This window comes from Lupinus angustifolius, unplaced genomic scaffold (genome assembly GCF_001865875.1).
Source record: "Lupinus angustifolius cultivar Tanjil unplaced genomic scaffold, LupAngTanjil_v1.0 Scaffold_118, whole genome shotgun sequence".
In the NCBI taxonomy this organism is placed as follows: Eukaryota; Viridiplantae; Streptophyta; class Magnoliopsida; order Fabales; family Fabaceae; genus Lupinus; species Lupinus angustifolius.
The window spans coordinates 952,427-967,690 of record NW_017724979.1 but is presented as its reverse complement, the minus strand read 5'-3'; the positions used below and the strand labels follow the sequence as shown (position 1 = coordinate 967,690).

Below are 15,264 nucleotides of genomic sequence, written 5' to 3'. Positions count from 1 at the left end.
GACGTGTGCTCGTCAGATAGACAGCTTTGCTCGGATTTGGAGGTACTCGTCCGTGATGTTCCCGGATGGGGCATGAGGAATTGAGGAGAGGCAGTACCCTAGCTTTGGAGTTAGCCACTAGGAGTTGCTTATCATTTTGTGACTTTTGAAACACTGACGGCTTCACCTTGTTCATGTCTTTGTTTAGTGTCTTTTGGTGCTGATTAATATTTCCGCCCTTTCTTGTTAAACATGTATATTAAGTACTGATGATCTTTTATATATATGAAGATGTATATTCAGGAAATGTTGTATCATTTCAGTTACCGTTAGGTAACCGGTTTTGATTTCCGCGTTATATGTTACTTAAAGTGATGTCCCGGAAAAGAAAGGTTTTTAAAAAGAAACAATTTTATATCACCAATTTAAAAAAAAAAATTTACTCATTTTTCTGCATAATAAATAAAGAGTATTTTTTTCGGGGCGTTACACAATCAAGTACTAAATCCTATTATTATTATTTTGATATTGCAACAGTACAATCAAGCACTAAACCCTAAACAAAATATATCCATAATGAGCGTTGTCCAAAATTAAAAAATATGAAATAATCCAAACAAAATAAAAATCAAATATGCTTTATAATGAATACAACTTCGTATATCTTATGATTGTTTTCAATAAAATAGATTTAGAAGAATCATTTACATGACCACAATAAAATCAAATCAAAGACATATTGGTTTTCATTAACTTTAATAAGAATAACATTATTATTATATTAAATTTAGATTGTAGGTCATTATATTTTATACGATTGGATTTATATACAAATTCTTGATTTTATAATTGATTTTATGTGCAATTGTATTAATTTGTAGTTGGAAATATACGTTTCAAATCTTTGAGTGTTAACTTTAATACTATTGTTTTATATTATTTTATTATACTCAATGATTTGATGAGCTATTATAATGATAGTAATTAAATATTCTGCAAATTCACATTCGTTATATTCTCATCTGTTATACTAATATATATTCAAAAGCTCTTATGGTTTTTAATATTCTTAATATAGTATCTTTAATATTATATTTATGTTATACTTGTTGTTATTACTGTTTTAATATTGTAATAGTAATATTGCAATATTATAAGCAAACACTAAACCCCAAACAAAATATATCTATAATGAATGTTGCCTAAAAGTAAAGAACAAAAAATAATCCAAAAAAGAATATAAATCAAATATATGTTATAATGCATACAAATTTGTATATATTATAATTGCTCTTAGTAAAATAGAGGTAGAAGAATCAATTATTACATAATCAAAATAAAATCAAATCAAGGACATATTTTTTCCAACAATAATTGTAATAAAAATAAGACTATTATTATATTAATTTCAGATTATGGCTAATTTTGTTTTACAGTATTCAATTTATATACAAATTCTTGATTCTATAATTGATCTTATGTGTACCTTTATTAATTTGTAGTTTCAAATATACTAATAATGTTTCAAATCTTTGAGTATTAATTTTAATACCATCGTGTATATGATTGATTCTATGATTCATCTTATGTGTACCTGTATTAATTTGTAGTTTCAAATATACTAATAATGTTTCAAATCTTTGGGTATTAATTTTAATACTATTGTTATATCTTATTTTGTTATAGTGAATGATTTGATGAGCTATTCAGATGGGATAATGTTTATAATATTTGAAAAACAATTAGATTAGGATTTGACGAGATTTTTTTCATGGTGATTATCCACACAATAGTAGAAAGACTCTCATAAAAGATTTGTTATTTTTATATATTTCTAATAAAATAACTTATATTTTCTCGTAAATATATCTACCATTGTTATCTTTTAATTAAATAGTATAATGATACTAACATATAAATAAAAAATAATTCACACAAAATATAAATCAAAATATATGTTATAATGAGTATAATTTGATACTTCCTAATTTGATTAAAAATATGAAATAGACTTAATAAAATTTGTTACTTGAAATAGCCTTAACGAAAGAAGAATGAGCATTTCTTTCAATCATGATATCATTAATTAAAAGATAATTAAGGGAGTTACAATTTTTAAAAAAATAAAAAGTTCATTGTATGATCTTTTCCTCTTAAAATATTAATTCTTAAAATATGTTATACTAATTCATTGTGTACACAATATATATTTCAAAAAACATAGTAAGGTTACATATATTAATATTCCCAATATATCATAATTCTTGCCTACACATCATCCCATTTGTTATAATTATTTTAATCTGTCAATGTAGATTTTTGTTGTTGAATGTGTTGATGCGTTTTGCTTCAATCATAGTGTCATTAATGTTGATATATTATTCCTTGAGAATCTTCTACTTCTTTCTAGTAATAGTCAACTAATTTTATTGAAAATATTAACCTTGTTTTATTATATGGATTTGTGTTATTAGTATGCTGAAAATTAGTAATAGTTACATAACGTTTAATTCTTTTTGAAATAATGTTTATAATAATGAAATAATAAAAGGAACGTTATTATGGTTATTAATGTTCATAATAACTTCGTTGGTATTTTGAAATAACCTTAATATACATTCAATAATTGTGTCATTAATGCAATGCTCCTGATTCCCATAAAAATTGATAATAAAATTATTATAAGAATTACAGTTACTGTTATTAATGCTAATAACACACTCGTTGGTAACACATTTCTCGTTACTTAGCTTTTTAATTATTGAAAAGAATATGTGAAATTTACATTATGAAGAAATTGTATATACCACAAATTGATAATAATGAAATAATAAAAGGAACGTTATTATGGTTATTAATGCTAATAATAACTTCATTGGTATTTTGAAATAGCCTTAATGAACATTCAATCATTGTGTCATTAATGCAATGCTTCTGATTTCCACATAAAAATGATAATAGAATTATTATAAGAATTACAGTTATTGTTATTAATGCTAATAACATACTCGTTGGTAACACATTTCTCGTTACCTAACTTTTTAATTTCGTAGGTTACCTATAAATTATGCATTAAAGTTGAAAATGACTTATTCTCTTGGCCGTTAGCAAATGAGGAAAACATATTAACATCTCCCATGTCATTAATGTTGACATATTATTCCTTGAGAATCTTCTACTTCTTTATAGTAACAATCAACTAATTTCTTGGGAATATTAACAACTTTTGTTTTATTTTATGGATTTAGTGTTTTTAGTATGCTCAAAATTATTAATAGTTACATAATGTTTAATTCTTTTTGAAATAAATTTTTTAATAATGAATAATAAAAAGGAACGTTACAATTATTTTTTTAATAATGTATATATAATTTCCGTTACAATAAAAAGTATCATAAGGCAGGGTTATAATTACACTTAAATAGTATTGGCAACCTCTAATCATTGTAATCAAATCAAGTGTGTTTTCTCTTCTAGAAATGTTGAAACAAATACCATAACAAATTCATAATTCAAGTGAGAATAATAAACACATAATAAAAAATACATTACTCTTTTACACTTATATAGAAATTGCAAAGACAATAACAAAAAGAATTGAAAATTATACATTCATTGAGTTTGAGAGTTGAAGATGATAAATTTGTTGAATAAAATATGTGAAATTTATATGATGAAGAAATTATATCTACCACAAATGAAGAAAAACTTGAAAGAGAATAAAAATAAAATCAAACTTGTGATTTGGTTTGAGATTTGAAGATGGTAAATTTGGTGAAGACAATTCGTAAAAGTGAGAAATAGTATAAAATATATATATGTGAAAATTACATGATTATCTAACATCAAAGACAGTAATTAAAAAAATAGAAAATTATTTCTGTGAGTGAGTTTGAGAGTTGAAGATGATAGATTTGTTAAATAAAATATGTGAAATTTATATGATGAAGAAATTATATCTACCACAAATGAAGAAAATATTGAAAGAGAATAAAAATGAAATCATACCTGATTTGTTCTGAGATTTGAAGATGGTAAATTTGGTGAAGTCAAATTGAAAAAATGAGAAATGGTATAAAGAAGTGAGAAATGGTATAGAATATATCTACCAACAAAGACAGAAATTAAAAGAATACAAAATCATACCTATGAGTGGCAGCAAGGCGTTGAAGATGAAAGATGTTGTTGAAAAAAATATATAAAATTTACAAGAAATTGTTATACCACAAATGAAGAGTAGAAATTATATTTATACAAATAAAAAATGTCATTTTAGTAATTCTAGCAACCCTTCGTATTGACAAAAATGCCCTTTACTTTGTCCTCTTATATAGATAATATATATAGATAGTATATTATAAGATAGTAGATTTCACAAAGAATCCACGTGTGCTAGCTCAAACCCTCCTCTTCCATCATAATCACGACACATATATAAAACCCCGCCATTTCCATTTCTTCCCCAAACCTCAATCCTTTCTCTCATCTGAACAAACAAAAATGGATCCAGCTCTACCCATCGTTGCGCTTTCTCTTCTTCTTGGTGCCATTATCGCGTTCCTCTTCTTCAAATCCTACTTAGGTAAACGACAATCCGAAGTTCGATCCATCACCGATCCAGATCCAGGTTCTATTTCGGATCCCAAGAAAAAACTCTCTTCTCACACCCATTCCAAGAAACCTCACTCCAAGCCCCATTCCTCTGACAAGGTGATTTATTTTCTCAATCCGAAGTGCCTACTTGCATTGCATGCATTGTTTTAAATTTAACTCAGCAGCTACAAATATTGTAGTTTCGGGAGTCTCGCGATGACATTGCAACTGTTCGGTAACTGCAATTTAAAACACTGATGTCATGTTTTGGTTGGGAGTACATCTATTGTCCCATAATTGTGTCATTCCATTGCATATGTCATGATGAGTTGAAAAAAATATATTGAAGTTAAAATGTTATTAGTCGATGTGTTTCTGACCAGGAGTGACAAACTTTGTGTGACATAAGATATGCCGGTTTGGTTCAAGTCAAGAAAATAGGGGAAATTACATATAACTCTATGAGGTTTAGCTTAGTTATACGCAAGTGCCTTGTTTCTAAAGCTATGCTAACCAGTGGAGCTAAGTGTAACTTTAATGAGTAAAACATCAATTTGATACCGAATTTTATACATAATTTGTCAATTTGATCCCTATGATCAAATTGAATTGATGTTTTTATAATCTCGTAGACTAAGTTGATCAATGATGTCAACGTCAGGAACTAAAAGAAAGTCGGGTCAAGGGTTTCAAAAGTTAACAATGTTTCTTTAATGGTTGTGTGTGGAATGGGGTATTTGCTTACTTGGTTTTTAAGTTTTTATGTGTGTGAATATAGTTTATGATAAAACATTATGACGTGGTTCGATACATGTAGCCGATCTCACCTAGAAGGATAAAGGCTTGGTTGTTATTCTATGTGTGTGAATATAATATTTTGCTGCTGTGTTTGAGGAAATTGAATGATTCACTAGTTGAGAAGTATTGGAGGATTTGGATTTGTTGTGAGTATGTTATTGGATTTAGAAGGAAGGAAACTAAATTTTCATTTTGAAGGTGTCTTGGAGTGGAAAGTGGTTTTGCTTACCGGGTTTTTTGTGTTTATGTTTTATTCTTGTCTCTGTTATTTTGCAGTTGTGCTTGAGAAGACTCACTAACTTAAGGTTTGTTTGCGAGTTGAGTTTTGGAGGGGAAGAAAGGAAAAAAGGAAGGCTTCAGAGCCATGAAGTACACTTGTGAGATGGCTCAGAAGCCTTCTCTTTCCCTTCATTTCCCTCAAAAACCCAACTCTGAAATGGACCCTTAGTGGTTCAGAAGTGTTGTGTTATTAGATTGAATGTAGAAGCTTACTTTTTATTTAAGTGGAAAAACTGACTTGCTAGTTGTAATCTCAAGTTTGCATAGCTGCTGATCAAGTAATTCTTCAAGTGTTACTAAGTAACAAGTCTGTGAAATATTCAAGTTAATCTCTGAATTGATAAATAAGAATTTGTCAATTTTGTCATTAAAATGGGTCTTGGTAAAACTTAATGATCTTAGGTTGTTCTTATGGGTCTTCAGCTACTATTATGGTATTTTGTTTCTAAAACATGAATTGTCATTAAGTTTGTAAGTTGATATGACGTATGAATGAAAACATAACTTATTTGGATAACTAGCATATTTTCTATGATTTCATCTATGCTTTGGTTTCTGCTTGTCATAATCCTATGTTTTGGGAACCTTAGGATCAAAACAAGCGACATCATCCATTAGATTTGAATACCTTGAAAGGCCACGGTGATGCAGTTACAGGAATATGCTTCTCACCTGATGGACGAAATTTGGCAACAGGTATTCAAAACTATTTATTAATAGCAGACTTATGTAGTTGTGATTTTAGTTTAAAGCCTTTTAAAGATGATTTCGTCAACTTTCATGGAAATGCTCATATATGACCCTTTCTCATATACACAAGTAATTAGTGGCCATGAATTAGTTGATAAGAATTTTTTTGTTCAACAATGCTAATTCTATGGCTCTGAAACACAAGAGTTAGTAGTTATAAGAAATCATAAAAACACCATGAACTGAGAAGCCATGGACACCTTTTTTATATAATAAAAGATGCTTTTCAACACAAATTACACAATTTTAGCTCAGTTTAAGATATACCATTGAATTCGTGGACAAAACACTCCAGCCAATGACATCAAGAAAGTGAAAAATCGTATACTACCACAGAAAATGTTTGGCCTCCTTATTTACATATCTTCTTGTCACTAAGTAATTACACTTCTTGATGTATGTATATATATATATATATATATATATATATATATATATATATGTCTTCATAGTCTCATGTTTTTACAATATATTTGTGTGTTCAAACAGCTTGTGCTGATGGAATCGTGAGAGTATTTAAGTTGGAAGATGCTTCAAGTAAAAGTTTCAAGTATGTGAATTCTCACAAGCCTCTTGATACATGTACATATCAACTCAATATCATTGTCAATCATGTTCAACACGCATAAGTTTTGTTCTCTTTTCTCTTCTGCAGGTTTTTTAGAATTAATTTGCCTGCTGGAGGTCATCCAACAGCAGTCGCATATTCTGATGATACATCATCCGTTGTTGTGGCATCTCATACTCTCTCTGGTTCTACATTATACATGTATGGAGAAGAGAAACCTAAAACTTCTGAAAATAAGCCACAAACAAAGCTCCCTCTCCCAGAAATTAAATGGGAAAAGCACAAAGTTCATGATAGAAAAGCAATAATAACTATGTTTGCAGCCAAAGCAAGTTATGGCAGTGCTGATGGAAGTACAATTATTGCCTCATGTTCTGAAGGTATCTTTATGACATCATCCCACATTGTAAAATATAATGAAAATGCTCTGTCATAATCTATATATGAGTCCTTCTCCCCTAACAGTATGAGTCAACCATGAAAGAAATTTCTTCTGACTAAGTAACAATTATTTATTAACTAAGTTTTGGTTCTGGTTTGAAATTTCTGCTGCTCAATCAAATGCATTATGTTTTATACTTCTAATTCATATGGCTAATGAAATTACTGAACTAACTTTATGCCAATATATAATGCTTAATAGCGGCTTTTTACAACCTCTCCTAAAATGTTTTCTACTCCAGGGACTGACATAATTCTTTGGCATGGAAAAACTGGGAAGAGTGTGGGGCATGTGGATACAAATCAATTGAAAAATAACATGGCTGCTATATCACCCAATGGGCGTTTCATTGCAGCCGCAGCTTTTACTGCAGATGTGAAGGTTAGTTGTAATGTATAATTTTATTTAATGAATTAAGAGTTCCTAGTATATTTTATGTATAACACAGTCACACTACATGCATAACTAGTTCTATGCAATAGCATGTAGCCTCTGATCATCCTCTTCCATTATTTTAATGACTAGGGCAGAATTACAGATTTAATCCTTATCCTCACTTTATTATTATTGAGGCTGTTCCCACTTCCGAGTAGGTTTTAATCCATTTCAGATTTAATCCTTATCCTCGATAAGATGTTACTGATTCTTCTTGAAACAATAGTATTAGTTGAGATAAGAGAATGTTATTCATCACATAAAACAAAAAGAAACATCTAAGAACTAGGGTCATGCAACAAAGTGTTTCAGTCTCTCGGCATATCTACCAAAGAAACACCAATAAAAACCCATGCGCAGAGCAGAAAGTGACACTCTGAGTTATTCTTCATTTCAATGTTGTAACCAGTGAGCAAAATGGATTTGAGGGGGCAACTTGACTTGAGGGACTCAACCATCAAGCAGACCATTTTGAGTGATTTTGGTAGAAAAAGAAGTGCAAAAGCTGGGGCCTGGGAATATGAAGAATGTTTCCTAGAAAGAAAAGAGAGAAAAGGGGAATGACTGGCTGACATAGTGAGTCTGTTGATGGTGAGAAGGCAGTAAATGGGTTCTTGAAGCCATTGATAATCCTTGTGGCAGAAAACATCTTAGATCATACATTGCTTCATCGTTTAGAATAAAAAAGTGTGGTCCGAGGGCATGAGGCTCCCACCTAGTGGGATCTGGGGAGGATAATTAGAATCAATGTAGATAACATTCTGCTGAAGTTATGTTGTTTTGTAACAAGCTTGTCATGGGGAGGATAATAATGGGTAGTGGTGTAATAGAGGGCATGGAGTTGAAGAGGAAATTGTTTTGTAACAAGCTTGTCATGTTGAGAAGAAGGGTGGAAAAGAAGTGGAAAGGAGACAAATTGGCTGGAAAGAAATAGAACATCCTGAAACTGGGTGATGGTTTTGGGGCCCTTTGGGAAGCGAGGTCAGGTTAGGAGACCCTCAATGATTTGCAGGTGTTCTATCTTTGTCTCTGTTTTTCAATGTAATCAAAAGTGATTGTGATGTGAATATTTTTGGGAATGTTCTTATGCACGATCTATCTTGGTTGGTGTTGACCAAGCTCACGGTTGAGTTGAGCCTTTTGGAATGAGTAAGCAGCGGAATTGATTAAGTAAGATAAAAGAAGATGGATTAGACTTGAGGTGATAGGCGCCACAACATTTGAGGTGTTGATAAACCAAGGTGATGCTTGCCACAAGAACTTGGTTCTTGATAAGAACTTCTAATCTTGGTTCAGCCAAGAAGGTTTGGAGAACGCACAATGCTCTTACAAGGAATTAATCCTTAATTCAATATGAATTATACAAAACTTAACTTGTTTATTTCATAGTGAAAAGCATACATATATAGGCAAGCCAAACTTGGCTCCCACGAAAAGAAATGGACAAGGCATTAAAGTCCTAATTCATGGTGATCCAACATAGGATACCATTTGACACAAAGGCTATTCCTACACATGCTTAATTCGGGTAACATGTGTTTTATTATAAAGAAGAATAGAATTAAAGTCAATAAACATAATGAAGAAGATATAGGATTCTTGTTGATGCTTGTGTGCCCACGACTTGGTGAAGTGAATAGCCTAGGATTCCTTGCCTATGTCACGATTTAAGACATGAATCACATGGTGAAATTCTTGTCTTAATTCCAAGTTATGGCTCCACGGTTGAAGAATGAGTGTAGATGGCTTAGGATTCCCTTTCTCAATTATACTTCACGACTAGACTTGATTCTTCATTAATCACATGGTGAAATTGGAGTTAAGTCACCCTTAAATGTGTTCCACGGCCTAGAATTAATGAGCATTGGATGCCATCCTTAGGAGTAGAATTCCCTTGGCCAAATGAAGCTTCTTTGTGAGCTAAATAGCCTAGGATATCATTGTGGTTTTTATGTCCAGCAAGCCAAGGCCCCAACGGCTAGAATGTGGTGTTAAACCACCATTAATGCACACATTAAGGCCTCCAACGTGCACTTTGAAATTCCCACGAACAACTCTCCTCTATTTGCCATGAATTTAACTTAGAAAGCTGTATGATGAATTGTGCCCAGCTGTAATAGGCCCTAACGGTCCAAACAAGGTGTTAAGGCACCATTAATGCTCCATTTAAGCCATCCTCGGTCAAATCCATAAATCTCACGAGCATTTCTTCACCGACAGCCATATTAGTCTTTATTTATCTGCCAAATAACAATATACAAAGTTAGAGTGCCGTTGGTTCATGAAAAATAAAAGTTGGTCCAAGCATTAAAGTGTCGGTTATACTTTTAGGCTTGTTTTAAGTCCCATGAGCCAACTTTCAAAATATTTGTTATTTCTGGGCAGATTTATTAAATAAACTCTAAATTTAAATATGCTAAGTGTTGGTCAAAACATAGCCCACACAATTATTATTAAAATAAAAATGTTCCACACTAAACATGTTGGCTAGGCCTGACTCGGTCAGGCTACGCCCAGCGCCTGGTCTGGTCTGGCACGCTAGGCGCATGCGCCACGGTCAGAAATCCTAGCCAAGCCAGATTGGCCCAGCACCTGGCTCAGCATTTGGTGCGCCAAGATCCTTGTCTCGGTCAGATATGCCTCAGTCAGGCTTGGTGCCTGCTGCACCTGGCCCTGTGCCACAGTCAGATATGCTTCGGTCAGGCTTGGTGCCTGATGCACCTGGCCCTGTGCCACAGTCAATTTTGGTGCCTTGGCCAGGCCCTTGGCCTGTCTCATGCGCATGGCCTAGTCCATCCTTGGCTCGGTCAGAACCATGGACCATAATGCTATTGAGCATCTTTGCACCCCCTTGGGCTAACTTTGACTCACCATCATGGATCAACCCTATGAGTTGTCAAAGAACATTTTGAGCCCTTTTTGCCCGTGCCCTAGTCATAGGGCTACTTATGCTTTCAAGGCCATCATAATCAAGTTTGGTCGGTCTCTTTGGGTATTGCATTAGATTGTCCCTGCTATTAAGAGCTAGACTCATTAGTTTGTTTCTCTGTATTTCAAGTTCCTATCACTTGTTTGTGTTTTTCCCAAGAAAATCTTTATGTGTGCAACGGTCAACACTCAATATAATGGGTAATCCCTCTAACTTGTTTGAAATCTTTCATTAAATTTTGTATTCACAACCAATATAAAAGCAAGCATATATCAATTGATACTGCAGACTGGACAACCTGTGAAACCCAGATCAATTCAATATGCTTCAAATGTGCTACTGCACTGCTTAGTTTTTTGTGATTTATGTAACTGAAATTGATGGAGTGTTATTATTGTAAGCTTTTCAAGTTGAGGTTAACAGTTAATCTTTTAGTTCATGCTTAATGGGAATATGAATTAATATGATTGTCTAACACATTGTTAGATGGCCTCATCATCTTATGAAATTTCTGTATTTATCAAAAAGCAAAACACGTTGTTGGATGGCCTCAGGAAACCTCTTAAGCCATTATACATCAATTAGCATAATTAACGCATACCATTTTATTGTGCTTTCTGATTGAAAAATTGTGTCAGCGTTTAATTGCTTCTTTATTAGAATGCTTAATATATTCTTCATTTTTGCTTTTTTTTTTATGTGTGGCAGATCTGGGAGATTGTATATGCGAAGGATGGATCTGCCAAGGAAGTTTCAAGTGTGATGCAGCTTAAGGGACATAAGGTTTAATACTAATATTATTATTTTTGGGTGATTACAAATGTAAATTAAGCTCCCATTTTGATGTATATGGATTTTGCTTCATCCGAGAGAAAGTAGTGGTGGCATCTGTAGGTGAAAAGATGGTAGAATCTCACGTAAGGTGGTTTGGCCATGTGAGAAGACCAATAGAAGCTTCTAAAAGAAGATTTGTAGCACCGATATGGGTACGATACTTGGTATGGGATACAACATTTTCTAAAAAATTAGGGTATGGGTACGTTAATATATATATATATATATATATATATATGCAAGTAAGACAAATTATGACAACCAATGGATGGTTCGTTCAAGTAGTAAATGCTTGTTTCCCTTTAGCAAGACCTGGGTTAGACTCTTGGTATGAAGAAAACTATCACCAAGAGAGGTAGCACCACTATACTGACGATATTACTAGCTCGAATAGGATTGCCCCGTGGTGGTACCTGTGCCTAGAACAGAGGCGGTGATCTCATTTTGCTCAAAGATGAAGAGGAGGAGATGAGGTGCTGGGCTCGTGTTGCCTTCTCACAGATGAAGAGAAAGAGCAGATGCGGTGAGAAGGAATAGTGGGGCTTATGGTTCGAAATGGGTCAGATTGGTTAGGTTAGAAAGAAAAAACCAAAAATGGGGGCAAAATGATGTAGTTTCGACTTAAAACGTACCCAGGCCGCACCGAGCCGTACCAAAAAAAAAATGTACAGTTTTAAATTTTATTTTTTTAAAGCTTTGGAAGGATATGGGGTATGCGTACTCCAGAAGAAATGAAGTACCTGTGCAACAGATAAAAGGGTGAATTAGTTGAAAGATAGCCAACAAGTTAATTGTTATATGGATACCAAGAAAAGCTAGTGGAAATGAAAATTTTGGTTTATGACAATAGAGTGATAAAATTTGATCCACTTAGCTGACCACATGTAGTGGGAAAAGGCTTATTGTTTGACATATAGGTTTTGCAAACTGAATTCTTAAAAATTTAAAGCCTGTGTTATCAAGAAATGTTTCATATTTTAATTTATGTGAGAAGTATACTATACATTAATTTTCATCTATTTTGTTGGAGTACAATTGCATACTTTCTTGTAGTATTACATAATCTTAGATTAATTTGGGAAAAAAATTATGAGCGCCATGTGTACAAGGCAGTGAAAAACAAGAATAACAGATGGTGTTCCATCCTTACACATGCACATATTAGCTTTTATGTTTTTATCTGTCTAACCAGTTCATGTTATCTATATATAAATTTGGATTGCTTTTATCCTGTGTTATTAAAAAGTGTAACTAAATATTGTTCCTAGGGGCAGAAAGAAGAAATAGCACCCTGTGGTGTTGTTAAACTTGTTGCATGCAATTGAAAATGAAATACAATTTTAGTTTATTAAATGCTTTAGTGATTTGATGTGTTCAATGACGTTATTACTTCCTTTATGTCAGAGTGCAGTGACTTGGTTATGCTTTACCCCAAACTCCGAGCAAATAATCACAGCATCCAAGGATGGTACATTAAGAATATGGAATATCAATGGTAAGCAAAATCTGAAAGATGATTATTCTTAACTTCCTAGTAAAATCTCATCCCAAGCCAGTAACCTGCCGTTACAAATAATTTAAAGGTTCAGGACAGAAAATATGCAATGATTTATTAAAAAGAACTTGAAGTAGTATTTTGATGAGATCCCGTGGCTGAAAACGGGCATGTTTTCTTTCCCCCATCATTTATTTTCTTTGGCCATTGTTAGCGAAGACCGTGCTTGTTATTTGATAGTGTCCGGGTAGTTTAGGAGTAGGGTTTATAAGTAAATGTTCATATTGGCTGTCTGAAGGAGTATTTTGTTAATCAATTCAACTCTTTCCCTATATTTTTCCCTTTTATATTGAAGTTCGTTATCATCTCGATGAGGATCCAAAGACATTGAAGGTGTTTCCAATTCCTCTTCATGATTCTGCTGGTACGACATTGCACTATGATCGCCTTAGTATTTCTCCTGATGCAAAAATGTTAGCTGCAACCCATGGTTCCACGTTACAGTGGTTATGTGTTGAGACTGGAAAGGTGTTGGATACAGCTGAAAAGGCTCATGACGGTATGCCCAAGTATCAACTCTTTATAGTTTCCATACTTAAAATAACTGTCTATCCACCATCGCTGAGTCATCGATTCATTTCTTTGCTTGCAGATGACATTGCATGCATTTCATGGGCCCCTAAAGCTATTCCATCAGGTAAGCTGTTAAACCGGCTCGGTTCCTTTTTGGTTCTTTATGAAATTTGTAGTTTCCTAACATATTTCCATTATTGACATAGATTTTCTGCCAAGTTTGTTTCATGCAATACTTGTTTGCTAAACAGTGTTAGAAGATAATACAAAATTATATAGATAACTTTCAATGTATTTGATTTAAAAATTAAAATGTGAGGAATACAAATCTATGTTAGGCTGTTGTGAATATGCGTGTGTATTTCTTCCGTGATACCTAAAATGTATTTTCAATAACTCATCTCACACTACTTTTTCTATACCTTGTAAATTGTGTATAAATTTGTGGTTAATCATGAATATTGGATGGCTAACAAGTTAGTTATTAACTATGAATCTATCTATCAAAAAAACCCATTTATCATCCAATACATGTGATTAACCACAAATTTATACATCATTAATTCGGCATAAAAATTCTGTAAAAAAAGTAGCCTTGAATATATACTTTATAATAAGAGGAAAAAAAAGTATGAACTGACAGTGTAATAGTTTTTTATAATGTTACTGTTTCATCCACCATTCATATTTATTTAATTATCGTTGACTCTTAAACATAAGTAATATAAATAAATGGTGGATGATGAATTGACCGTGTATAAATATTTACATTGACAGTGTATAGATATTAAAATCTTATAATAACCGGTCTCTAATTTCTTGTATTCTGAAATACTGTGGTGCCTTTTGAAGGTAATGAGCAAGTCTTGGTCTTAGCCTCAGCCAGTGCTGACAAGAAAGTGAAGTTGTGGGCTTCTCCATCAATACCATCATCTTGAACCATTATTCTAGTTCATTAATTGCCATCTACCACCACACTTGAGCATACTAAGAACAACCTCTTTATTTCAAAGAGAGATGTTTCATAAGTTCTCATCTTTGGTCTCTTCCTCTTTGGTTCTGTCATTTTGAAGCTTCATTAAAGCTGGTTAGTATCATGGAAAGTTGAATGAGAAACTAGGATGAGATGAAATGGATACAAGTGTTTCTGTTGCTGCTTATACTTGGATCTCAATGAATTTTTGTGACTAATAATTTATATACCATATAGACAATGTTATCTGTTTTGGTTGCTAACTAGCCAAATGTTAATGAGGTAATGCAAGAATAGTGTATTAGTATGTGTTAATGAGGTAATATCATTCTAGAATCAAGGAATTCAGGCCAATAGCATGTTGCAATGTGATATGCTCAATGCAATTTCAAAAATATTGTTTTTTCCTACAGGGTATACCAATGTTGTCCATGGTGGATGGTGGTTCCTGGGGTTTATCAAAATTCAATCATCATGGCAACACATCTACATTAAAAATTTAATATATAAGTAATAGGATGTCATGTAACATCAGGATAAGGGAATACCATAAGGTTCAATAACTTATTATGTGATATTGACTAAATTATTTCAATTAATGTTAAAATATTAATTC

General features: G+C 32.6%; 1 protein-coding gene across 1 annotated transcript; it reads left to right on the top strand.

The window, feature by feature from the left end:
• The first annotated feature begins 4,412 nt into the window (after nucleotides 1-4,412).
• LOC109339862 (transducin beta-like protein 2) lies at nucleotides 4,413-14,981 on the top strand. The gene is made up of 10 exons (XM_019577390.1): nucleotides 4,413-4,689; nucleotides 6,240-6,345; nucleotides 6,889-6,949; nucleotides 7,055-7,347; nucleotides 7,651-7,790; nucleotides 11,482-11,556; nucleotides 13,012-13,102; nucleotides 13,458-13,661; nucleotides 13,755-13,799; nucleotides 14,528-14,981. Exons 1-10 carry the CDS (start codon nucleotides 4,480-4,482, stop codon nucleotides 14,611-14,613), a joined length of 1,311 nt encoding a protein of 436 aa, XP_019432935.1. The 5' UTR covers nucleotides 4,413-4,479; the 3' UTR covers nucleotides 14,614-14,981.
• The last annotated feature ends 283 nt before the right edge of the window (nucleotides 14,982-15,264 follow it).

What these genes read in the sequence shown, in the direction of transcription:
- LOC109339862 (XM_019577390.1), top strand. Translation starts at nt 4,480, where the DNA reads ATGGATCCAGCTCTACCCATCGTTGCGCTTTCTCTTCTTCTTGGTGCC. An exon ending in TGGACGAAATTTGGCAACAG is followed by an intron (nt 6,346 to 6,888) that starts GTATTCAAAACT and finishes GTGTTCAAACAG; the next exon opens with CTTGTGCTGATGGAATCGTG. An exon ending in CTTTTACTGCAGATGTGAAG is followed by an intron (nt 7,791 to 11,481) that starts GTTAGTTGTAAT and finishes TATGTGTGGCAG; the next exon opens with ATCTGGGAGATTGTATATGC.